Source organism: Falco rusticolus, chromosome 1 (genome assembly GCF_015220075.1).
Source record: "Falco rusticolus isolate bFalRus1 chromosome 1, bFalRus1.pri, whole genome shotgun sequence".
NCBI classification, from domain to species: Eukaryota; Metazoa; Chordata; class Aves; order Falconiformes; family Falconidae; genus Falco; species Falco rusticolus.
The window spans coordinates 110,784,391-110,812,266 of record NC_051187.1 but is presented as its reverse complement, the minus strand read 5'-3'; the positions used below and the strand labels follow the sequence as shown (position 1 = coordinate 110,812,266).

General features: G+C 35.8%; 1 protein-coding gene across 4 annotated transcripts in view; it reads right to left on the bottom strand.

The window, feature by feature from the left end:
• LRBA (LPS responsive beige-like anchor protein) overlaps positions 1 to 27,876 on the bottom strand; it is a 411,738-nt gene that overhangs the window by 293,545 nt on the left and 90,317 nt on the right. For 3 of the 4 annotated variants that reach the window (XM_037396311.1, XM_037396332.1, XM_037396341.1), the window contains 4 exons: positions 19,020 to 19,153; positions 10,037 to 10,115; positions 9,648 to 9,781; positions 7,275 to 7,336 (listed from right to left, as the gene is read on the bottom strand). In XM_037396311.1, the coding sequence (XP_037252208.1) occupies positions 7,275 to 7,336; positions 9,648 to 9,781; positions 10,037 to 10,115; positions 19,020 to 19,153 (409 nt within the window). The remainder of the gene's footprint in view (positions 1 to 7,274; positions 7,337 to 9,647; positions 9,782 to 10,036; positions 10,116 to 19,019; positions 19,154 to 27,876) is intronic. The other variant, XM_037396323.1, reaches the window with a different exon arrangement.

Sequence of the window (27,876 nt, the reverse complement as noted above, 5' to 3'; positions counted from 1 at the left end):
ACAAAGCAACAGGAAATCAAAGTAGGAGTGAAGTTCCAACAGACAAATTTTATGTTATCCTGGAGATTCACACAGAATATATTACAATAATCTAGTTCTGGAGAGAAAGAATCTACATACTGCTTAAGTCAACGAAAAAACCCCCTATACACAGCTAATTTAACACGTAATTTCAACATAATCCAGTTTAAAGGAAAAGTTTTCCCAGCCGTTTCCATTTATTTCAATCTTACCAGAATTGCACTTCAGACCGTTATCTACCAAACTGATCTCCAGTTTCAAACACTTAGAATGTATAACACAGTTCAATGAAGCAAGCAGCAAAATACCCGTAGTACAAGTAATCTATTTGTAATTACTCCAAGTACTATGTTCAGTGACATATACCAAACATAAAATTGTCAATATACACTTTCAGCACCCAAAGTTAGATCCTCAGAGGTGGAGGAAAAACTCCCACTTGGGAAATTAAGAAGTTACACTATGCATAAAAAAAACCCAGATATATCAAGTGTAATGGATAATCCAAGTTATCTAGACAACAGGTTTGATAATATAACCTTCTGTTTTGTCAGAAGGAAACTTACTGACAAGATGGTATCTAAAATCCAAGCACCAAAGTATTTAAGGAGTCTGGATTCCACACGCAGCGCCCTCCCACATCTCAAGGCTTTTAATTCAATTTCTCCAGAGTTAATCCTACTGACCCCTAGCCAAACAGCTCGCTGTCTTGATACCAAGTGCCTTCCAATGCAGGAGAATGCAGAAGCCCTAAACTTTATCCCCAAGACCTTACAGAAAATAACTGATGCCTTCATATATCACACCTAAAGAAGGAATCCTGCAATAGAGGACAACACAGATGAATGACAACATTGTTTTTACAGATCGAGCATGCTTTTTTTCATTCAAAACTGGACCTGTAAATGCCCTTAAGCTTCTAGAGTACTAGCTACTTTGGGAGGATATGCTGAAAGTTTTCCTCTGACAGATTATTCTGCTCTAGTGATAATAACTATTACCTGAAACATCAATTGAAACTTCAGTCTCTTCTATCCCAGGAGAGCATTTTGATAGCATGGCTCCTGGCTACTATGGGATCTACCTTCCCCTCTCTCTAGCTCTGACCACAGGGTTCCACCCTGCAAAACTAGGTCATTGTAGATGAAAATACACATTGAAAGGGGAAAAGAATAACAAGATTTTTTGAAGAAAAATAGTTTATAATATAGAATTGCTTCATTGAAAATATCCTGAAGTAACACTGTACATAAAAAGCTCAACAGACATTTCCCAACTACCTTCCATCCAATAGCATCTTAAAGAAAAATAAGATAAGAATCTTTCATTTTGTATACTTCATACCACTACAATTAAAGTTAGCAGTACAAGGCAAACATCTATGGACACGATTCACACAACATATTCCCCTGAAATGAACAACTTAGATTTTGGGAAGGTCTCTTTTCTATTTTTATTTGTGAAGGTCTAAATAATTTTCATTTGTCTAATAAAGTTACATTTCTAATAATTTTATCATAAAAGCAATCTATTACTGAAGTGGGTTTTTTTTACTCAAATACAGCTACATTCATCTCAGTAAAAACAAAGATCCTATTGGCAGACGTTCACACTGTATGGAAAGAAAAACTTCCAACTCCTGCTATCTTCTAAATGGCTTTTAAAAGGAAATTAGAACATGCATTAAAATTGATATAAAGTCATTTGGCAGCTCACAAAATCCCTAGAAAATTTACCCTCTGTACCAAAACATACATTTTTTAGATCATGGACCTAAAGAATTAATAAATCCTTCTTAACCTTACTTTCAGCTATTAAAAGGCAAAGTGATTAGAAAGAAAAATATTATCTTGATTAAAACATCATCACCTAACACTTGGGGCACACAAAAAGCATACAAACAGCTTTTATTCTCTTTGTGTCTAAACCAGGATATGGTTAGAGTTTTGGTGCCTCTGTTGAGTTCAGCTGCCACGGTATCATAGTGACATTTAGATAACCTATACCCAATTCAATTAAAACTTCGTAGTGAACACTATAGTTATCCATCACATCAAATTGCACTTAAAGGTAAATTAGGAATCAGTGCAGATCACAAAGCATCAGTATAATGTGTTCTCTCTGCAGATAACAAACACTGAAAACCAGTCAACTTCTACACCAACTAAAATCTCTAAGTAATTCAAAGGCTTACCAACATTTTAGAACACACCGCATAAACCCATTCCTGAGGTAAGGAATTCAGATCATTGATACAAAACATTTTTTCTGAGTACAGGATACACAGAAAAACCTGGAAATCCTATTGCATTTTGCAAACTAAGTATTGGGGTGGAGGAGGGGTGCATGTGTGCAAAAATCTGCTGGAAAACTTAACTACCATCCTATTGCTCTTACTTAGAGGAAATACGTTAACATATTGTTTGTATGGGTGCATGACTGCATGTTGATATTATTTAAATAATGATGCTCTTACCAGAGCAAGAGATATGATGCATCTAAGATACTGCCCATGCAAAAGATGAATACTGACTTCTTACTGAGCCACAGAACCCGTTAGCGAAGTGATTTAGTAGCACATGAAACAAAGATGATCATGCTAAAGAAAAACCTTTTGCAAACGTTTCACCATTTAACCAGTGACAATTGGTTTGGCGAGTAGAGTTAGACAAGGAAAAAAAAAAAAAGACAGCTTGCCTACACAGAGTAAAGCCAACTTTCACAGTGTAATTTTTTCTGCTTTAATACTGCTAATCAGCCTCTACTGTATTTTTAAGATGCACATGCACCTCATTGGATCACGCTTTTCTCTCCAAAAAATAACTCCAAAACTGATCAGCACAGTGCATGACATATTCAACTGTAATCATACTTCATTAGGCCATATGAGCTGATGCTATCACTGCACACACACAAAAAAAATAATCTGGAGTTTATGCTTCCTTCTTCCATCGCCCCATAAAAGACACACTTTATCAAGGTCTAATATAAATTTAACAGCTACAGCTATATAGTTATATTGCAATATATCATATCAATATTTCTAGAAGATAAAATACCTGGAGTTTACATGTATTAAAACATTGGTCTTCATTTTATATATGCCATCAGCTATCAAGAATATGCCCTTAATCCCTTTGAAACAACAAGGGGCAGAGGAAGGAGAAACCAAGTAGCTTTTATACCTTGAACCAGCAAGCAAGGTATATGTGCAGACAGTGGTGGTGGTGTCATAAAAGTTTATTAATTTTTAATTGCAAACTTTTTAAAAGGTTGGGTGGCACTCCACCAATTTTAAAAAAATATACAAGAGCTGAACAGTATTTGAGTCAGTTAGTGTAAGTTTATTATACGGTCTAAAAAATTTAGATTCAATAGACAAAAAAATCTCTTAAGTCAAAGATGGATCTGACAAGAACCCCCTAATTAGTTCTCTTACACATATTCCACTGACAATTCAGTTGATTTACTACAGAAAGAAGCATTTTTCAACTGCTTCAAATTCTGTAAGGTCAAAGCATCAAGGCAACCTATGGAACCTATTTCACCTAACTTTATACCTTTTCACCTTGGAGCTAATAATAATATAATAATACAAAAATGCTTCATGTATGTGAGCAACTGATAAATGTTTTTACTACCTTCATGAGATAGTAGGGAAGATCACAGTTTTTCCTATTTAGTCACATATTTCACAAAAACATCTGACAAATGAAAGGAAGCACAGTAGCCTATTTGCTTTGTGGATAAACATGCCCTCAATTCATACACGCCCCTTTGCGTTTTAGGCATAGGAATTCCTTTTAGATGAAAATGCTTTATTCAAGGGTGATATCACCGTTTCTCCAGGCAGAAGCCTTGCCTCACAATAGCACCTTTAACATCCTGACGTCACTCATTTAAAAAGGGTAACAGACACAGGACTTCTCTCTTTTGGCTGGTTTAATTACCCCGAAAGGATGCCAGGCCAGACTAGATGGTGCTTCTAGGTTCACTGTACTGTATGCATTTCTGATAAATGGGAAAAGAATAGATGACCTGGCAGAAGGCTCAGACAATAACATGTGATTTACAGGACATGAATGCAGCTACTATAAGATTTATCTGACAGCCCTCTCCGATAGTGGACTGTTGAGTATCCGATGGAATGATTTCTAGTCTGGAAAGTCTGCTACTGAGTAGCCATACACATTATTTATTTATTAGATGTTTTGGGTTGAAACCATTTTTAAATGATGCACTTCACAATGCTCAGCCATAAATTTAGTTTTAAACCCTAGAACGGAGGTAGTGTTATTGGAATGTGTGTCAGACTGAATTAGGATGAGCAACACAACGCTTTTATAAAGTGGCCTTGAATGCAACGTCGATTCTTTAAAAAATGATATTAATGTCAAATCAGCAGGAACACTTTGCAGTAATATTAAATGAAGGATTTCTTTATGTTTTGATAGATTTATATAAATGTAAGTATACAGAGAGACACGTCTCCAAATGTAGCATGTCTATCAAAAAAACACAACTGTTTTTGTCTCAGAAAAAGCCTTTTGTCTGTATCTCAAACCACCTGTTTCTCTTTTTACCTTGTGTTAAACATAAAACAATATATCAACACATAAACACTGAAGGAAAACACAAAAACAAAGGTCTTTTTCCATATGCCTAAATATATGAAGTTTAAACATGAGAAGAAATTAACCAGATGTCAAAAATCGTTTCAAAGAATGGTATTTTTTGAATTTATGTCACTTTGCCAGGGAGATTTACTTTCACAATTTTATGAAAAAAATTACTTCTGAGATATTATTCCATTTTGCACTGCTAAGAAAAAACATATTCCAGCCACAAATTTAAATCAGAAAAATTACAGATGTTTCAGAAAAACAATCCAAGTGCTCACATCACATATACAATGTTTAAAACAAATTTTCAGAAAGATGTTACCATAAAACCCACCAAAGATATTAATCAGAGCAATCTTTCAATTTCATAAAATGATGGCTGACAAATTTGTGAAGTTTTAAATCAAATTTGCAGATACTTACTTTGCAACTATGCCACATTATTTATGTGATTAAAAACTAGTTTTTGACCTGATCTTTTGATCTTTGGCACTTCATCCTCTCCATCTCCTCTTAAAAATTAATTAAAATTTTAGCAAAAGGATATCACTTCACTTCCCACCCTATCTCGGGCCAAAAAAAAAAAAAAAAAAGAGAAAAAAAAGAGAAAAATCAATCAAGCTCACCCCCATCTCCTCCCAGTATCTGTAAAATGTCAGCTCGAAATTCAATTTCATATCTCTCAAGCTTTCATGTAGCAAAAGACAGTTTACTTCTTAACAAAATAAATCACTTCTGTGATTGCCATGCTGACCTCTTTGAATTAGGAAAATTCAAAGTGAAAAATGTAATTATCACCCCAGAACAATCCGTATACATCTGGAGCTAATTTCAGATTCATTTCTCACATCATTTTTCATATTCTGCCAAAAATTACAGCTGCTATATAACTTTAAAAAGACTTTGAGGGCTTTGTGACTTTATTGGTTTATTTCTACTACTATACAAAGAACAACCTCAGACTCTGCAACTAGCACTGCTAAGCAATCACAAAATCCTCAATTTGATTAGATTAACATTAAGTGGCACTGTGACACATATGACAAATAGATGCATTAGAGCACGTCATTTATTCCTTATCCTCTCCCCTTCCCAAACCAAACAAGTGACGTACAGTACAGAGCACAACATGATTTTTAAAAAGATTAGATTACCCTACCAAAAAAGAAGGAAAGGTCAACCACTAATTATTGATACAAGCAGCATGGATACTGAAAACTAATTTTTAAAATGGTAATACCAAGCTGTCAGGCACATATTTAATACTCAGATTAGTTTTACTCTAATACATTAATGAATGAACAGTTAAAACTTGTATATGGATGTACGGATTTGTAGCAAGGATTCTTTTCTAATTTAAATCAGCAAAAAATTCATATTCTAGGAGTCGTGAACAATGCCTGCTTCCAGTATTGCCGTATGTAAAAATAACCATCTCTAAATTCCAAAAGTTCCATAAGGAATATTAAATTCCTTTCAGGGTAAAAATATATTTCCTGAGGAAGATGGAAAACTAGAACAAAGTTCTAGATACATTCATTAATAATAAGCTCACCAGAAAACATAACTACTCTTCACTAGTTCATTGTAAAATCTATTAGGTGTAATCTCCAGAAGTAATTGTTCTTATTGCACTTTATTGACAATGCAGACTATCGATTTTTCACACCTTCTATGATTCTTTCATTTGTATTCATGAAATGTCTATCAGCACACTCTAAATAAATTTGGCAATATAGGCACTAAAACGAATAAATCGATGTGAAGAAACATTAATTTTGCATTATCCTTATTCGTCAGGCAAGCAAACCATAAGGGTTGTAAATGAAGGTCAAAGGTTTTGAAATGGGTCAGAACCCTTGACCTCTAGACCAATACCATTCCCATTAAAAAAGGCTATTTTAAAGTTTTAAGTAGGGGAATTTACTACCAGAAAGGTATCATTTTTAAGGCACCAGAAGAAAGGCTCAATAAAAACAGTCTTCCATTTAATTACAAAAAAGAAAGCAAGAAACCTGAAAAGAAAATCCAATTAATATAGCATACACATTTTTAAGAAAGATCCTCAGGCTCTGGCTCTTTTCTAACCACAGGAACAGGCAATTCCCAGGTTCTTCAATATCTAAAGTCAGTTTGCCTTTAGGAATGTAGAATGCCCAAACTGCTCACAACTGTGGTTGCTTTCCTATTTTTTTCTCGAATTCTTAGTATTTGTCAAATCAATTGAGAATGACAGGGTTCCAAAACTCTTTACCACTCATAGCATAACCTCTACACAAAAGGAAAAATTCTATTTTTCCCAGAGGATTCAGCATGCCTAGATGCAGAAATCATTTTCTATAACCTTAATATTTTATTGATCCCATTTTATCTTACAAAAATGACAGCATAGAATTACTTAGGCACACCACCATCAAGGTTATGTAAATGCTCAATAGTAAGGTAACATAAAACCCTTAGTATCTTCTCTCCAACTGAATAGATGCAGTTACTGTGAATTACTTTTTTTAATCAAAAGGCCCTGCACATAATCTTTTTACCTATTACACATAATCTTAAATTTAAAGTAAAATTTTAACTGTAATTTCCATTGTGCTCAAAGATCAGACAACTTCATTACTTAAACCTCACCTGAGAGCAAAGAAGCATCACCAGCTCCACAACTGAACTGCTAGATTTCATGCACACAAGACCTACAAAAGGAAAAAATGGTATACATAAATGTGTGCTTATACGGCACCAGCTGTTAACACAAACTATTTTGAGATGCAAAAGATTAGAAGCATTTTGACAATCAAAAGAAAGCTGAAATTCTCATACCACTTCCAGTTCAATTCTGTACTTTACCAGCACAAAATAAAAGTATCTATGTGAGAGGGAGATCATAAATTCCATGCCTTGCACCTAAAGATGCACCTAATAGTAACACATTAACTCCATTATTCACTTTCATAAATATTTGTGTGTCAAAATGATCAGAAGTGTGGTTAACATACGTTATATTAATCCACTGTATCTACATTTTGCTATTTCTTGAAGCACTGGGTCATTATATATGCAGAGAAGGGAAATGGCTTTATGACCTTTGCTTTCTCCATTGCACGTTCTCCTTTCAGCCCCCAGCTATCAATCAAGTTTCCATTTTGTTTCATGGCAGCAGACATCCCAAACACTCTTATTAGTACTTTGACCCTTAACCCCACACTAAACCTTAGCAGAAGTGCAAGCAGTAACTTATTATATATTCTCAATTGTTTATAAACTAATTTGACTAATATTATTATTTGTATTCGCATTTTGGGGGGGTGGCGATTTAGGCCCAAAACCTGCGTTTGTGTGTTTATTTTTATCTAGACAGTTCATACACTCCCAATAATTTTCCTGCTCTTTGTCATCCAATTTATGAAACACTCATCTCTCTGTGTATATAGTCTATATTATAGACAAAATACTTTCAAACCAGATTATCTTTATCTTCAGGCAAGAAAAAAAAAGTATAACTAAATAGAATCTTTACTTCCCTGGCAAATAAAGCTTTGAAAAAAATCTCTTTCCTGTTATTCCTATTAAATGAATGAAATTTTTCACAAGGCAGCTTCCATTAAAATGTATATCAGCTCACATATACATCAATGCTCACATATATAATCAAAAGTAGAAGCCCATCTTTTCCAGTCTTAGAGAAGAAATCCATACACTTCTTCCTATCCCAAAAGGTAGGCAAGCTAAATTCCTAAACTAAATAATTTTAATTTCAGTGAAGTTTAATGAAGTCTCAGTTTGGTATCAGCAGTCTCCAGTGAAAACACCTACCAGTGTTTGATACTCTAATTATGTTTGTGGCAATACTAATCATATTCAGCACTACATACAGGATGCCTGTCCTAATCCACTAAACAACAAGTAGTTTCAAAAATATTTTTTAAAAAAGAACTTTAATTCCACAGGAAGCAACTATCTATTAGTGCAAACACAGCTCATGTGCAAGCAATCAGCTCAAGTTAAGCAACCGTGAGCTTCTAACATGGCAGTGCTCATTACTGGAAGCTGCAACAAGCTCAGACCCTAACTGAATTCCTTGCTTTAACTGGACAAAACCTGCAACTTTCACTCTAAAAAAAATTAAAAGCCAAATAAATCAGTGGACAAAGCAATTCATATGATATAACCAAATAATGAGAAAACTGAAAAACTATTGTTCACTACTAAATTCAGTGTTCCAATAAACATGATTTTTTAAAAATTGAAGCCATTAATGTCTGCATTGCAGACTTAAGCTTTGCTTTTAAACAGAGAAACCACCAGTAGAAAGAAAACTCAAAGCTCAATCATTTTAAGCCAACACCAAGAAAAGTCATGATCATCGTGTTGTGCACTTGAATCTTCACCTTCCCAGAAGCACCAGAGAATTATTCAACACTGACAAAGTATCTCTTATCCGTATGCCTGCCTGCCAATTAGAAAACAAGAAGACAGAAGCAGATTCACATGCAAGAGATACCCCATAACATGCTCTGCTGACGGAGTTCCCAAGAAGCCTTCTGTTATCACAATATATCACAATAAAAATGCAAGGTCTTTGTACTTCACTTTCCACCCTATATACTTTACTTTGTACAGAAGTGTTGACTCTGACACCAAGTTTTCTTTTTAAGGCTCACTAAACACATCTCATACACCAGCTTCTATGGGGCAATTCCCTGGAAGAGTTGGAAAACTACAGAAAAGACAGCTGCAGTTGGTCCTACACGATGAGATATAGAAAACTATGATATGTGCTGAGGGCAAAGCGATAGCAGAGACTGCAAAGATGAGGAGGCAATGACAATGACCTCAGAAGACTAAAGACAGAGGAACAGCAGGCAGTGAAATCCAGTGGACAGCTCTGTGTGGAAGGCAGGAAGAAAGCTTCTAAGGCAGTCAGCAAAAAAAGAAATAGAATTTTTTAGCCTCCCAAAGTAAAACAAAGCACACACAAAAAAATAGTTTTAAATGGAAACTTACTTGTACCTTCTATGAGCAATTCCTGCCCGTGGCTGCCCAAAAGAGTCCGAGAAAGAAAGGGAGCAAAATCCACAAAAATCTCTCTCAGAAGTGGGGCAGCTTTTTCCAAAGCATGTTCAAGCCTGTCTGTAATGCTAGTAGAGAGATACATGTGATTAACAAAAAAAGAAGGAAGTTGCTGAAATTCTGTAAAAAGGAGTATAGGTTTTGGTAATGTTTAAATGATATGATAAGGAGGAATCAATAATCCAATCATATTTTCCCCTAACCTTCATTAGGTACTGAACATCAGCAAAACAACACCCTTAAGTGATGTGGAATCTGATTATTAACTGTAACACCAAAAATGCAAGCTCACAGCTATTCAGATGTTCAGCCAAAATAGTTACCTCATATTTGAAGCAGAATCTTCAGGCACGGAAGAAACGGTAGGAACAGATGGCAGTTTTGAATTAGAAGAGCCCCTTCCTACAAGAGAAAGTAATAAATAAGCAAATAACATAAGAAAACATGCCTGAGGCTAGACAACTGGACCAGAAACTAAAGCTGTAAGCTCAACCTCTGAGAAACCATGGTTTTCAAGTGTCTGTGAGGACTATGTAAACCCTTTCACCTCTTTGTACCTCAAACTTTATTTGCTATAAGACTCCTATTTACTTACATTTGCATTTACCAGCTATGTCATGGCTAGCTTTTAAAAATTTGCTCTAGCACAAACAAATTAATTCAAAGAAGCTTTGCAGTTTGCTTTGTGAAGGAAGTCAGAGTAGACTGCAGTGATCCCTTCTGGCCTTACAAGCCATGATTGCCTCTGAAGAAATATAAGAACACTTACGATCTTAAGCAATGAATATAAATGATGTCTTACACCCTTAATACTACTGTAATGTACTAATATACACTAATAACTAAAATATAATAATATAAAGCCAAATGGTAACATTTTAAAGCATCTCTTTTGGTTACTGGAAGAGCTCATCCAATTTCAAGAACTTACACAGAAGACCCCGACTTTTTCGTCTAAAACATGCTTGTGTCAAAATGAAGCAGAATACAGAAAGAGTGGCTATTGTCAACACCCTATTTTAAATTTTTGCAACACTGGGACTCTGACAAAGACAGCTATGATAAAATTCTCCATTGCATTGCCAGCATCATTAGCATGATAGCAGTAGTATAACCTCATTTATGAGTTATTAACTTTGCCACATCAATTATTCAAAGGTCGATAGGGAAGACTGGGTCATTTATGTATCCTACACTTAGAAAAAAAAAATGCAATTGTGTTATGTCAAATTGACACTACATGGCTCTCATCAGCAGAATAGGAATCTGTAAATACTAAATTCTGCTGTTCAGTATATAAAGAGAAATACAACCTCCATACTACAGTATGGATTGGTATTAGCAATGATGAAGAGGGGGTATGCAAGACAGCCAGAGATTTCACAGATATTTGCTGCCAGGATAGGAACGGTGACTCACAAATCTTGCATTGCATTCCAAACTATAGAGAGGAATGAATCTCAGCAGACAGATTTCTGTGCATTTCCCAGGAGCACGACTGCCTCTAGTCCATCTGCAATCCTATCTCTTTCCAACCTTAGACCCTGTCCTATTCTCTTTCCTCACACCTCGCCAGTTTTAGAGTCTTATGCTGTTGGAAAGGGGGGGGAAGGTAAAAAACAAGGTAAAAAGCATGAAAGAAAAGAGTTTAATTACTTCAGTTCTCACATTTACCTTAGCAGAGATGAGACTCTTACTCAGAACTATAACTACAGAAAAAATCCTGATCGTACCGCCTACACTGGAGTGAGCTCAGTCAAATGCAACCTGTCTGGAAATAACCTGACAAGATCTTGAAAGCATCTACCAAATTGTGTCAAATACAACTTTTCCCAAGTCTTTTTGCTTGACTAAAGTGGAACAGATTTGTAAAGAGATGGTAAAGACGGATCTCTAGGATACTACATTTATTTCTCCTGTCAAATTTCAAACTTCCTCTCCAAAACACCGGCACACAGAGCTTCCCCACAGAAATATTGGAGGGTTTTGCAGTTTGGTTCCCCCCCACCCCCCGATCTGGGAAAGATGTTTTTCCTCTAATCTTGCTTCAAAGGCAGCACAGAAACTAATACATTAAACCAATGCTGAAAAGTTTTGCTCTTATTTCTTTTTCTTTCTCCAGAAGTAGGAGATATCTTTGGGAATGTGGAGATATCTTTGGGAATATGATTTGCTCACACTTTTCATAAATTCAACATGAATCTCTTATTTTGAATTTTGTTTAGGATGACAGGGTCAGAAAGAAATTTTGAATGACCCATACAAAGTGAAGGACAAAGTGGGAAAAAAAGTGTTAACTGAAAGCAGGGTGGAATCGAAGTCTCCTGGGCATTGTTTCCTAAATAATTATTCTAATGAAGGCAAATCAAAGACATATTTCTGAAAATTTCAATTGTCACTGCTAGATTTTGTAAATATTTTCAAAACTTTCATGGATACAATTCCATTTCTTTAAGAACTAGTTTTACATAGTCAAACCACCAAGAAGTATTTTAGGTACTCCCAAAGGAAAACCAGTCAAATGATGTGCTGAAAATTCAAACAGAGCCTCCTGTACAGAAAAAACAAAGCTCACAGAAGGAAACAAGCCACATGATTCAGTGGTTTCAAAGGCTGTTTGTGGGATACTTAATAGCTACAGTCCTTCAATTCCTTCTTTTTTTTTTTTCTTTTTTTTTTTTTTAAATTTACACAAATACATTCACACTTCAGTATTCACAAAGATTTAATCCAACAGGCAGTGTATTTAAAGCAATTATTTCATTTTCATGATAACCCAGCTTTCTCCCTGAAACCCAACATCCCTGTTCTCACTAAACAAGCCCCTCTAACTTGAAAATATTGTTAAATCCACAATCCTAGTAGTGGACTTAAAGCCCATACATGGCACATAAGGGGAAATCGGCACACTGATCTGGGTATTTCAACAAAATACAAAACTGAAATGGCATCCAAAGCCTTCAAAATAAGAAAACCCTCTCAACATGCAGATTGCACATGTAGAATGTCTTGTTATATAATGCTTGCGTGCTTTTTACTACATATAAAATCTTTGACCAGTAATCCACTAATTATTGGGTATGTCAGAAAGTCAAAGTATACACAACTAATATCCCACCATATTAAATGCATAGCAAAATGAAGGATCACTGTATCAGTAAAAAGACTTAACAGTGCAGCATAGTAGCAGGAATTTTAAAATTAAACAAGATGAAAATAATTCACTGGAATATTTAAGCCACGAGCAAAATAACCGAAGGAAAAATTAGAAAATAACTGACAGGAAATATCTAAGGATAATGAAAGGGTGTAACAGCCATCACAAAGCCAATAAAGAGACATACACTCAATCTGGGGTAACTGGAATTTTTTGTTGTTTTATTTTGTGGGATGGATTGTGTTTTTTGTTTGGTTTTCTGTTTTTACACACAATGGCACCAGTAAAAATGGTTAGAGTGGGAGGTAAAGGAAATCACTTAGCAACACAGGACATGATTTTTTTTCTTCTAGAAATCAAAACAAATTGTGCTTAACAGATTAGGTATAAATGTAAAATTCTATGAAGTTTTAAGTTAAAATGAACTTTTAAATATAGACATAACAGAAAAAGCACTGATAATTTGAATTTGACAAGCGCATAAGGCAGGCGTCTATATAAACTGATATTCTTTTTGAAGATTATGTAAGGATATTTATGGCCTGAATTTCTTCATGCTTATCATCACCTAAATCCACATTCCAAACTCAAATATATTTCACTAAAAGGGGTGAATCTCAGATTTATCACAGCAGAGACTTTCAGGGTGGTTTTAGATAGGATTAGGCACAGTAATTTTTGCATTCATATTTTGTTTTGTGGAAGTACTCTTTTAACTTCATTTAACTTAGAAATGGCTTTTTATTCTACTAATTTTTCTGCCTTTAGTAAAAAAAAATTGAAATACTTCAGTAGCATATTTTCATCCACAACACACATGTGAGTAAGTGCAGTAGCTACTTCAAACATGTGGAACTAAACTGACTTATCTCTTCCTTATCCTTTCACTGATAAACTGGCTCCTTCAAACTGACAGTTTTACAGACATTTGCAAGAACATAAAAGAAAATGCAAATAGATCATCTGTCTAGCACCCTTACAGTGAAACCTTATTGTTTATTCAAGGTCCCCAAGGGTCTAAACAAATAATGTCTCTAGCAATAAAGTATTGTTTAAGAAACTCTTTGTGCAAGGTCCTTATGCTTTTGCATAGGCACTTACAAAGTATACTTGGCAATACAGGATCAGTGCATGATATGCTTTACTGTGGGAGGATGAAGTAAAAAAAAAGGAGGGGGGGGGAGCCGAATTAAATAACCATACCTCTTAGTTTTGTACCACAGACCTACTACACATAAATACAACGATGCCCTTTATAGAAGGAATATCTAATAAAATAATGAGCTCATTGAAAAATACACTTCTGGGGCTGGAAGTGTACAATACAAGACTACAATGAAAGGTTTTACAAGTTAATCTAAGGGATCTGTTACATAAACACATCTGTAGGTTAAACCAAAACAGATTTCACAAAACAATGGTGAAAACTTCTCTAAAGAGAGGCTACTTTAAAAACAGGTTTTATGCTGAAACAGTATTAAAAACCATTTCCATTGCATATCATTAGCATTTGAGATTTTTAAAAATGTCACTCTGCTTTGGTAACTAGCTTTCAACTACTGTTACTGTAAAGTTGGAATTCTCTTTGAAATAGTTACTATAATCCAGTGAATTTCTTGAACTACCTCTGCACAGATGATCGCTCACTTCACATTCATTTTTCCATTACCTTATCTGCAACTAACTTATTTTATTGTGAGACTTCAAGGTTATTTTCACCTATGTATAAAAGTCAATGAATACCATTCTCCTTTGCAAAACAAGCCAACTGTGGAAGAAAATCCACATTTTCCTCTCTGTGCAGCTAGAATTCAGGAGTCACAACTCCTTTATTTATCTTCCATTACTGCTTATTCCCAGGTTTCTTCCAAGCATCCCCCTCCTTTTTCACCTCAGTCTTTGACATGGCCTTGTTTACAACTTCACACTTTGGGAACAGCACATGTCTCTGCACAGGAGAAGCAGAAATCCTGCTGGCAACTCTGTGTGGCTCAGAGGCAAAACAAAAGAAAAATCAAAGAACTTCAAGTAAGAGGGGGAGGAGGCAGGCAACAGAAAACAAGTCGAACTTGTAAGCATCAGTAAGGACAAGACATGATTCACTCCTGTTTCCTACAGACTTTTCATACTCTCTTTATAAAAACTGTATATGAACAATCATTTGCAAACTGAATAGTGAAAGCCCCAAAACTGCGTTCTTCAGAGTGAAGCGCTAATAAAACGCATGTGAAATCCTTCAACTACATAAAGAAACTGAAGACCATCAGAGAAAACAGTAGAAGTGCAAACTGCAAAACAGTTCAAAAAAGTTCACATCACTTTGGAACATTACAACTGTAATTGAAAGATTTAAAAAGAAAACCAAGTGACAAACAAAAATACAAGCATCCCACTAGCATATTCACAATAGCTCAGACAACTCCACCAAGAGCTGTCTATCCAAACATTAGTCCTGCTTTCCAATAGCCCTTCCTGGACACAGCACGTGTAAAATTTCTGCATCTCTCATTCAGCCTATGAGCCAATCCAAGGAAGAAACAACTCAATAAACTCCTCCTCCTCAATTATTACTAGTAAATAAGCTCTTTTACTCAATACCACCCTTCATAGAGAGACAAATGATTAGCTCAACATAGACCACGAAGGGATTTTATTTTCTCCATTCATTTCCAAGATCTTTCAACAATTAGAGTAGCAATTCCAGCAGCCCAACCACTCAAATATCCGCCATCAGCAACATACTGACAGGCAAGTTTAAACCACAACAGGCATATTTGTATTCAGGAAAGGCTTTTTGTGCTGTGAAATACTCTGCAGCTTGAATAAGTAAAGGTGAAGAAACTTCTCCTCCAAAAAGGCCAGCCTAGCTAAGGCTAAAACATGTTTTTACTCTCTTTCAACATATCAGAGGAACTGAGTGAGCTTAGATTCTTATCCTTCCACTTTGTCAACGCTTTGTATTTGGTAGGCCAGGACACATCACATCTACTTGATATGAGCTTAGGACAATCTTAAGGGTCAAATATCTGAGATACAGACCTTGAGTTACAGGCAAGATGCAAACTTCCGGAAAAAAATATTGGGAGGGAGGGTGATGAATTCTGAGCAAATGTAGATGGCAATGGAGGCATCTGGAATCACACAGACTGACTAATATTTCTACAAAGATCCTACCGTGAAAATGCAATTCTGATATCCCATCTACAGGCAGAAGATGCTCACACACTATATAAAACCTACTCCCAAATTATGCTTATGTACACATTACAACTAAAACACCATCACTTGCTGTTTAATCCCATTTCAATATCCGTATCTGCCTTTCATCTTTTTTGGAGGAGACTCAAGTCTCCACAGTAAAGCATTATATGTTATTATATTAAGGTTCTGTTTGCTTAATCAGTTTTTAAAACATAGCAAATAAATGCACAGAAAACAAAAAAATTCATTAACTTCAGAAAAAGCAGCTGAAACATCTTTAAATGTGGCAGTATTGTTTAATAAATAGCCTCCATATAAAAAGTAAAAAAAAAATCCAAAATTCATATTCACTACATAAACCCCTAGTCTCAGCTGTTTTTTAAAAATTTTTTTTTCTTAATTACAAAAGTAAAAAGACTTATAATGAACGTTAGCTGAAAAAAAATGAGAACAATGTATTGATCCTGCATGATGATCGATGCTGCATGAAAACAAAAATCAGTGAAAAAACATGTGATTTGAACTCAGGGGAAAATTATATATTTATCTTGGGTTTACAGGAAGCTTGTTTATTTCTACTTGTATCCTCAAATAAATAAAAAAAACGTTAAAGGCCTTACACAGAACTTCATTTCAAACTTAAGTTACTCATGGAAACTGCAATCATTTAAGTGTAAACCACTCGAACTCCGCAAATTTTTGTTTCCATGCCATTATTTTACTAGGGGGGGAAAAGAAACAGTCTCACTTTTTAATCTGTTTAAGGCACGATTTCATTTATCCCTTTATTTCTTCTTTAAATTAATTAGATTGCCAGTCTAAACATGTCTACTGTTTTTAATCCTGATACTTTCTTTTTATGCATATCAGTTCAGATTACATATCCAATTTTTGCCAAAAGTCCCAGACATGCTGGAAGTCACACAGCTACAAACCACATCAGTATTGTTTATTGTCTGGATTTCTTAAACATTCTACAGGCACATGAGCACTTATTTTTTCTTCTATATGTTCTTAAAAGATTGACTAAATCTGAAAATTGATGTTCATCTGTTTTACTTCTATTAAAAGCAAGTGAATACTGACTCCAGAAAGTGTAATAATTAAGCCCACATCTAACCTGGGTAAACCAGTAAGAAGTTAACAAATTAGCAATTATTTTAACCAATGTCAATGTAGGTATGGTTTTATTATTTTTAAAATAAATTAGCTGCTCAGAGCCAATCTTCCCCAGAGAACTGTGGCATTTTAAGAGAGAGCTGATTTTCCTAGCCCAAACGCTACTCCTATACTAGTGTAGTGCTACTTACTGCAATTTCAGTGACAAAATGGATTCTCCCTTTCGCAAATAATAAGAACATACTAGATTTCAATAGCTTCTTTTTTTACTTTCTCATGGCTGGAAGAAAACAGTTTTGATTTTCCCAAGAAATGCCATGGCCAGTTGAAGATGGCAACAAATATCTTCCAGACACACGAGTACTAGAGGACATGATAATGGATTACATTTTTTCCCCTCGGCCTTTGCAGTTTGGATATAAATTCATAAAAACAGGAATCAAGAAAGTCAAACATTGAGAAGAAATGCCAATAATCAGGCATAGGTTGAGATTTCCTTGATTAAGATGCAAATCAGTAAGCCTTGATGTTAGACTTTATGGGTACAAACAATTACGAGATCCTACACAGCCTTGTGACTTAAACATGGCTAAGTAGAAAGGCATGCCTTTGACATAGCATATAAGGTTTAACATCATTTATCTCATACAGAACAACCAGAGAGACTAAGGGTTCAAAGGACCACTTGCTTATAAGCAACCTACTCAGTTTTGTCCCCACTGAAAAAACTGTCCAAAGCAATTAGTTCAGCATCAACACTGAATATGACCTCAGGCTAAAGCTATTGGAAACACTTGTATATAATTTTCAGTCCTACTTAGCACTAACACATATATCCTTGGACAAATACCCTACGACTTGTAAATAAGCTTGTATTTTAGGTAACAAAAAGTAGTCTCTAGAATATATCGTACCTATACTAAATACAAGTTAATATAGTAAGCCTCCTTTATAGAAACTGAGAAATCTTGAGATTATGACAAACATTGCTCAGGCATTTGCATTTGTTCTGCTAGATCAAGGCAAAAGGAGAACCCCGAACAAGTTTAACAAAGCTTTTCTTTCTTTTTTTTTAATACAGCACTACTTTTGTAAGTATTTTTTTTATCTTGTACATTTGTGGAGCTACAGCATCAAAACTAGGAGTAATAAAATTATCTTGGAGATGAACACACAGAAAAAACCAAAAAAGATGAATTCTTACATTCATGAACTCGTACAGTATCACTGACAATTGGTCCAGTTCAAACTAGAGTCACTTCTATTTTCCTGTAAAGTAGCTGATACTGGTCTTTGTTAGAGGCACAGACACCAAAAGCAGGCCTGCAAGCTGCTATGTCAAGGCATGGGACGCAGATACAAAGTAGTATGCAGGACACAAAGGTCTCAAAGGTCCTTTTGTCTGACTTGGTAATTCAGGACATGTTATACCACATACACTCCCTTAGTTAAAAAAAAAAAAAAAAAAAAAAAAAAAAAAAAAAAAAGAGTGCAAAACACCATCTCCCCAGATCATTGGTACATTTTTGCCTAAGAACATACAACCAGCAGTAAGTATCAATACTCTTAGTATAAGCAAGACTCATATATAGACAGATTATATATATATACACACACTAATCAGTGTTACAACAGAAGGCAACTAATGATGATGTCTGAAAAACAACTGTTCTCACAGTGGTTTTGAGATATAGATAACGAAAAACTTCTCACCTTCACATAACACAAACAAGGTAACAAAAACTTGTTCATTTGTATTCAGAGTGAATGCTGAGAGAGTGAGAAGTGAGAGGCAGGACTGGGATTTCAGTTAATCTACCCTTACTCACCAGGAGATTCTCCTGACAGATCTGGGGCTTGGGCTGAATCTAAAGAAGAAACCACACTGACAGCATTTGAAGGAATCCCCATAGCAGCTGTAGAAGAGGAGATGGTTGATTTCTTTGGTGGTACAACAACACTCCTAGGTAAAGATAAAAAAAATGTAACTCACATTGTATGAAGGTTCACACATCATGATTCTTGTTTACACATCTAGCACATAGACTTCTATGTCCTGCAAAAGTACCATTCCTTGCCTATTTCCTTTTTCCATCATCTTTGGCAATCTACCTTAATCTAAAGTAAAAATCACCTTTGTTTAGCTTTTATGGTACACTTTAATATCCCATCCACTTCTACAAGATCCCTGCCAAACAAGTACACAGTTAGAAGACCAGCAGGACAAGTGACCTGCAAGTAGGTTTTAGTTTTCACCTTAGTTTCCCTAAGATTTGGTTTTAAACTTCAAGGAACTATTTACAAAAGATATCACAGTACTCAAAACATTAAGCTAAATTATCAACACCAACGGTTGCCTTGACAGTATGCTACTACTGGTATTCTAATGCAGAATAGAAGACTAATTGAAGATACACACACTATAGCTACAAAACATCTGAACACATATTCATATGCCCATACAAACATGCACACATCTGAAAGATAGGACTAAGGCATGAATTTGAGTATGTCTTGTCAACCAAGCTTTACTCATACAACAAATCAAAACCGTCTTTGGAGTTAAAGAACCTCCATCTTCTATATAAGTTAAATGTCAGGCCTTATAGTCAGCATTAAAGATTACACAAGAGGAAAAGATGCAAAGTGACAAGTTAGGCGTGGAGATTTATCTCACATTACTAAGAAATCAATTTATGCTATACCAATTTCAATTAAATTGTAGTACTTTATTCCAAATACCTAAAAGGCCTTGTTAAGCATACGTTAAAGGCATTTTTAATTGCAAGTTAGCTCCATAAACATGCAAAAACCCAGCTAATGAGGTAAAGAGTACAGCTGATATATAATGCACTCCCACAGCAGCGCTTACTTTTAATTACCTGGTGTTAACCGTAAGCTGAAAGTCTTCAACATTCAATTTATTTAATCACATCTTTTGTTGACAGTACTATAACTACACACTGAAAGAATTCCCTTAATAGCTTTAAAATATTCCTTTTCGAAATGAAGTAACTTCGGAACTTGACCCAAATTCAAGTGGGACAATAAGAAGCAAAGAAGTTCTGTCAAATGTTTCGAAAACAGTTCTTGCTAGAATAGGAAAGGAGGACTGTATTTGACTCCCTCCTTCAGCCCAAAGTATGTCACAGAAGCTAGACCACATTACTGATTAAATCAACCCTCCTTAATGGCAGGAGTAGGTAGGCACCATACTTGGAGGCAATACATGTCATATCATTATAAGGGTGACTGCTAATGTTAACTATACACTAAAAAAATAGAAGCAACAACACCTGAGCCCCAAGCCCTAAACCATGAATTTTGCTCATATGTTCATGTCACTTTCCCTGAAACATCAACAATGCACTAAAAAAAAAAATCATATATTTAGACTGTCTTCTAAATTATAGCCACATTACCAATTAATTTTGCATCATCCAGGTATAAGAAGGGGAACTCTTGCTCTGTGACATTCACTTTCTGGGAACTGCTGCTACTAGTAACTCATTCGAATACCTGGAAGGGGCTGGGAAATAGATACTAGTTTACAGAGTACGAGATGCACCCACACACAGCAAACATTTGGACATTTCTCCAACATCCATAATGCAGCACTGTAGCCCAGGTGAGCTCCTTTACAGATTTTAAGTTCTTTTACTGTATAGCTATCCAATTCAAGAAATACTGATCAATAGTATTAAACCCAAATCATACAGACATATTACAAATATGTATCTATTCATGTGGACTCTCTCAGTGCATAAGCTGGAAATATTTTTTTTCACACCCATTAAACCACAGAAACAACTACCCATTTGCTGCTGACTAGTATATACAATGATACTGGATGCAAGGTGAACAGGGAGGAATGTTTAGTGACAAATTTTGGTACACATGTAGATGGCAATTATGCCCATAGAGGTACTGTCTGTTCAAAACGTATCATTCATGTAATTAATTTTCACCAAATGACCTTGAGGGTAAAAACAAATCTAGAGAAGTTTTCTATTTCCAGGGCTTAAAGTCAATCAAAATTCTCTCAAAACATCAAATCAAAATGGCTGTATCCTCTGAATGCCAATGAACAGTACTGATTCTACTCTCTGACTCTACTAAGATCCCCGGGAACTACAAAACAGGTTGCATTTCAAGTCATAAAGGGCAAGCCAAACCCACACCTTAAAATTATACATAAATGGCTGAACTTCAACTACTTTTATACATTAGAACTGCTCCCCTTCAGATGAAAATACTGAAATGAACACGCTGGAAGGATCAAGAAGAAATTTTAGAAGTAATTTTTAGCACTACTACAAGGAGCTCCTCACAGAGCAAGTAACAGTCCTGGAACTGCATTGGGAGCAAGGAAGGCTGTGTGCAGATGGAGCTGTTACCTTAACACTGCTCATCTGCAGCTGGCTGACTGGAGACAAAAGAAATCCCAACTACAACAGCCCTCCATTTTCTGGGCTGTTTCTGACACAACACTATATATTATCATTTCTTCCTGTAAACTCCTACTGACCTTCAGCATGCTTAAGTGTAGTTGCACTGAGGGAGTAGTTTCAGCAAGTTACCTGACTCTCTAAAGCTACCCAAGGAGAGGTGCATTCAAGCACAGGAATTAGACTTTTTTTTTTTTTTTCCTGGGCTGCAAAAGACAGCAGTAAATGACCACAATAGTCCCTTTTGCCTTTTAAGATCTTTTGTATACCTTCTCACCTTCAAATCTATACAAGTTTGGGAATACTAGTACAGCTGCTATTCTCATCTTCTGTAACTTACTTTCCATGAAGTACATAAAAAAGGAATTATATTCTAACAATTCCATTATAATTTTCAGTATCTAGCAATGGCATTCACTTTAAGGAAGATACTCTGATCACTAGCACCAGGAATATGTCACGAATACACAGCTGCAAAGTACAGCTGTTCAGGCTTATTTTAAAAAAAATTAACATCATTCCTTTTACTTTGATTGAAGGAATACAAATAAGTACATTTCAGACTTCAAAATACTGAAGAATGTATGCTGCCTCATAAAGAGTACACATGGGTGTGCACACGTGTCCATGGCAGACAGTCACCACACGCTTTGAGCAAGAGACATCGTCACAAAGTTCTCTGAGAAAATTAGGTTGTTTATCATATCCCACTGAAAAAAAGTTTTGGCTTTTAGCTAAAAAAAAAAATTAAAAAATATTAAAAAAAATTAAAATCTTCATCATAAATTCTACAGTAATTCCTATATTTAAATATCATGTTAGATCTGGTTCCCCTCTGTTACAAGCTTGCTCAGTGTTCATGATGCACCACAGCCAAAGACTTCTGCTGTGCTCTATAACTATTCAGCAAAATAAAAGGTGACAGGGTAGGGGCTGGAGGAATTACTGCCTCACATTAAAAAATCTGAACCTTGGAGGGAAACAGAGGCTTTGAACAACTCACCATAAAGCTGTTTCCTAGTCTCAGACTACTTCTAAACAGATTTTAGATAGTGATCTGCAACAGTCAAGTGAAATTATTCCGATTCTTCAGCCAAAACAAAATAAACAGTACATCTTGTACAGAAAGAAGGTCCCTTATCCTGACAGTTCTGTCAATCCGAACAACACAGCCAAAAGAAGTGCTGAATATTGTCCAAAAACATGATATAAAGAAACCCCAGACCCTGAATGTACTTTGTCTTCTGGTCAGTTGCCACGACCTTCCAATTCAAAAAAATCCAAAGCCATCCAATATCTTAACATAATTTCTTTCTAGCTAAGCACTGCTGCATTATTTGTAGTGTAATGTTTACTACTGTGTATATCTTCCCTTTCAATGGTGCAAATGACCAATGTTACAGTTGCAGGACTTGTTTTAAGAGCTTCCATTTCCAGAACTTCCTCAAGGTATGAAAGTACAGCTCAGCAATCAGGTACAGATTCATATTTACCTCATACTGGAAAGTAAATTAAGATATTTGAAGCATAAACATTGGTCATGTTTGTTTGTTTACATTCTGAAATTCCTACATTTTTCCTTCTTTGTGTAGTAGAGATACTTCTATCGGCATGTTTAGGTGGAAATGCAATTGTGTTCAAACAGAAATATCTGCCGTTAACCATCAATGTTCCTCTGTGGTGTTCTTTCAAAAGATTATTTAAATGCTAATATAAGTAAAATGAATGCAGCTGGAAGAAAGAATGTATAAGACTGGAAAAAACAAGATTAAGTATTGTAGTAAATAAACTATGTGGAAAACATGGAGTGTTTAGCACATTATTAAATCAAATAAATTTTTCAGAGAAGAGTCTTAAAAATTAATGTGCTTTCAACTTCTCTCAAATAATAGGGCATTCGCTTTTAAAGAGTACACAGATATGACAGCCCTTTTTTGTAGCTAAACTGATAAGCATTTCTTAAAAAGTTAAATATTGCTACACATGTGAGTACAACATTCTTCAATAAGTGGCCTTATAGTATATTTCCTCAGATCTACAAAAATAATATTTAAGAAACATCTGTAATCATGCATTAATTTCATCAGAACAACAAGATATGCTAAGCAACTTCACGAACAGGTAGAGACATGTCACATGGAAGGAAACCATCAATACATTTCACTCCTTAACATTCACATTATCACACCATTTCGATTCACTCTCTACTTTTGGGTTACATCTGTATGTTATAACATCCATTACCGTATCATTCAGATAGAGGAGAAAAAAATTAAACTAGAAAAATTGCTCAAAAATATTCTTAAGGTTATTTCAGCAGACTTCAAGCACTATGGTAAAAATGGTAGTTCAGTTGCCTCATTTACATAACCATATCAGATGTTTGCCTTTGTTCATTTAAAATCAAATATCTGAGGTTTAAAGTAGGAATTTACAGCACATGAACTGATAAACGTAGGTCAGGCATAGTGAGGACTAGCCACCATAAATACATCTTAGCCAGAAGGTCAGTGTGTTATTAGTCCCAATTATGCTGAAGTGTAGAGAAGCCTTCGTGTTGCAGACAATTATTCACTGCTGAATGAGCACAGACCACTGAGCTGAACACTGACTTCCATCGCAGACAAAGGCTTACACAATAATGATCTATTCTGCCAAATTCTGTAAGGGTTTACTTACTGAATGCTTTCTTGGTTTCAGATCACCAGTTCTTCTGTTTCAATATAAAGATACAAAGTATCCTTAAATATCTCCTAAATTTTGAGTACATTTTCCTAAATATTTAAGTTGGCAAGTCTGCAATTAATTATAAATATATTTCAAATTACAAATTTTCCTTGGGTGTGAGTCAAATATCCCTAGTAAAACGTGGGCCAGGCCAAACTGATGATCTCACTATAAATTACAAATGCTTACATGCACTCTAATTCCTCTTGACATACAGGAATTTATACAGATTTAATTCTTAGCATTCCATATTTTTAGCACTGAACAGCAACACAGGTGACAGCTTGACTGTTTCCCTATGGGATAATGGTTTTAATTCAAAATCAAAAGTAGTGAGGTTTGTTCCAGGCTACCAGAATGATACCTGCTGCAGGGCTCCTAAGCAATAAGCAAAAGACCAATAAAGAGGATCAGAGACTTATTTTTACCTCTACTTTGCGAGCCAGGCAAGCAGCCTGCCATGTCAGAGTCATTCTATGGGCTCTGCTGTCTGCAGATAATACCCGTTCTCATATGCCCCCCTTGAAATACGCAAGGAGAAAGGAGGAATAGCAGATTCCCAAAACCGTGAGAGATCAGAGCTGAGGGGAGGGCCGGGGAGATGATAGAAAGAATACAATCAGTTTTCTAAGAGAACTTTAAAATCAGGTTGGCAGGGAGAGGACTTCAAAAGGTTTGCCTCTTCAGCCTCTGCAGAATGCAAATTGTTGGTATGCCAAAAGAGCTGAGATTCCCATCACAGCCCATGTGCCTTGATCTACAGATCCTCCATTGTCATATTCTGTCTCTACCTGTACCTGGCAGACTTAATCTTGTCAACAAGTTTATTCTTTTTACATTTGAGGTCCAAATCAATGATGTCTAAAATGTATTCATTTCAAATTAAAAAAAAGGACTTTGATAAATTTAACTGAAACACCACAACCAACCATTACAAAGGTACGTGCACACCACTGACTGACAAATGCATAAACACAGGCTGAGCCAAACTAAGCAGCTTATAGACGATGTTCCAAAATGATAAACAAGCTTATTAACATATCTGTTCTGTAAGTTACAGCATGGCTGCAGATTTAAGCTCTGTGGTAGAAGACCATGATTTAAGAGCCTATATTCCTCTGAACCTTCAGGATCAGCTTCCTATAACGACACGATTATTGAATGTTTCCACAAAGAGCAGTAGAAGCCAGGAGAGACCAAGGTTTTATTTTAAATTGCATAGTAAAAATAGTATGTGATAGGTTATTGATTTTATTAGACTAACTGAAGAGAAACGTCATTTCTTTTTTTATCCTGAGCTTTAGTTATTTTTATTTGTTTTATTTAAATGTCCATGCATTAGCCAGCCACACGTGCATGCGCGCGCACACACACACACACACCCTTTCCTACAAGATTACTATCAAATAAAAAACCCTGTTGTTTTAGGACACACTGCAATTGGAACATTAATTCATGTCCCTATGGATCTTGGGAAAAAGCCAATGCAATTCTTGAACTTTATCATGATAAACCCCTGGCACCCACTAATCACAAGATCATATCTTCACATAAGATAAGGGGAAGATTTTTGGCATGGGAATGAACACATACACCTAGCTGTTTGCAAAGGCTTGCAACCTGGCAGCCTTTCAGTAAGGTTTCACTCACATAGCTGTTACTGTATACTCTCCAGCTATGGCTGGGAAGTTGATAATCCTTAAGATATGAGGAGAGTTTTGATTTCTGACACAGCATTCCTGAGATAAATGCAGGATCAGAGAGATGCTTTGAAATTCCCAGAGATACCCCACTGGTAAATTGCTACATGGGAACAACTTTTAACAAACCGTTTTAAAAAAGGAAAAAAAAAAGTTAACTCACAGAACTTGTGCTTGCCATCAAACAATATATTAACCGTAAGCCAGACATAGAAAATAAGAGAGCATCCCAGAGCCTGTTTTTCCAAAGTTTCCCAATGTACCTTAGTATTTTTGTCTATCCCAGAGATAAAAGCTACTATTTCCAGCTCTATTAGTTTCTTATAAAAAGTTTTCTCTTTCCCTGGTACAATTCCTTCCTGCTGCTGTCACTAGGTGTCATTTAAGAGCATAAACTTGTACTTTAAGCAGAGTCACACTATACAAAGATACAGTCACCTTCAAGTGGTTGTGAAACTTTCCTGTCTATATAATTTTAAATACAGATTGTTCATATACACAGTTATTCTGTCTTTTTAATTATCTGATTTACTAGATAGTTAAAAACATGCCTTATCATAGATTAATGCACAATTTTGCGTCTATGGTAAATACATTGCTCTAATTGACTAGAGGTAAGACTTCTACATCATTAAGTACGCTTTTGCTTACCAGACATACCCACAATAGCAAGGATATGAAAAATTAAGCCACCTAGAAACACAAAGCCACTGACATACTGAGGTCACGTGCAACTGCTGGAGGGCAAAATATTTTACACTAGTTCATTACTTTTTCTCACACATCTAGCCCCACCCACTAAACACAAAAAGTCATAGGAAGCTAATACACACAAGTTATCACTGTGGAGCAGTCCAGCTAGTTACATAAACCCCCACAAAACCCTTTGCCCTCTGCCCTTCCATTTACAAGCACACCGCTGTCTACTACTCCAGTCCATGCACCCTTTCACTGCTCTGTATATATTCTTCACCAGAGTAGCTTCCTTTCAGTATCCAATATAGTAATTATGCCTCAAGGTTAAGTGAGAGAATGTTAGGAGTTGTGGCTACAAATGTCTGGCACTTCAGAGGTGAGAAAAGGAGAGGAGTCCATCTGGGACAGCACAGCACTTGAAAAATAAAAAGGCAAAACAGCAAGTAGTTCAACTTTTCAGTGACCTGACTTACAAAACACATTGGAATTTAAGGGGGTTTTTGTTGTTGAGTGACTTTGTAACCACACAGAAAAAAGAAAACAGAACTGCAAGTGACTGAAGGGCTGCTGCCAATGCCCAGTATTTCATCAGTGTACGTGTTATCAGATTAAATTGCGCAGTTTCCTCTGTTAAGAAGGTTTTGTAGGTGTAATCTACCTATGTCAGATACCAGGACTGCAAGTGCCCAATTACTTCCTGTCTAGTTAACCTGATTTACACCAATTCAAATCAGATTTGCACAGCCAGTACAAGCCTTCACTGTTAGCAATAGCTAATAAATAATTCCTAAATGCAACATGCACTTTTGTACCAGAATCTCCAGGCTAATGTCATTTTGTGGTTCAAATCTCTACCACTCCAGCAACAAACAATAAAAATTTCCTGAGGAAAAAACATTAGTCATAGACTGAAACATTACATTATTTCACATCGACTACCCACTTGTTGTAAAGAGCAATCACAGCCCTCAGTGGGGAAGTGCTAAAAGCACTTAGGCAGCAGCAGGGAGATGCGACAAGTTCTCATTCAGTGCCCCCCTTCCCCGTTTTCCCCCTCTGCCTCCATCCTCTTACCCTCCCAAAACAAGTCCTTCCGTTTAGCATCACAAGCAGAT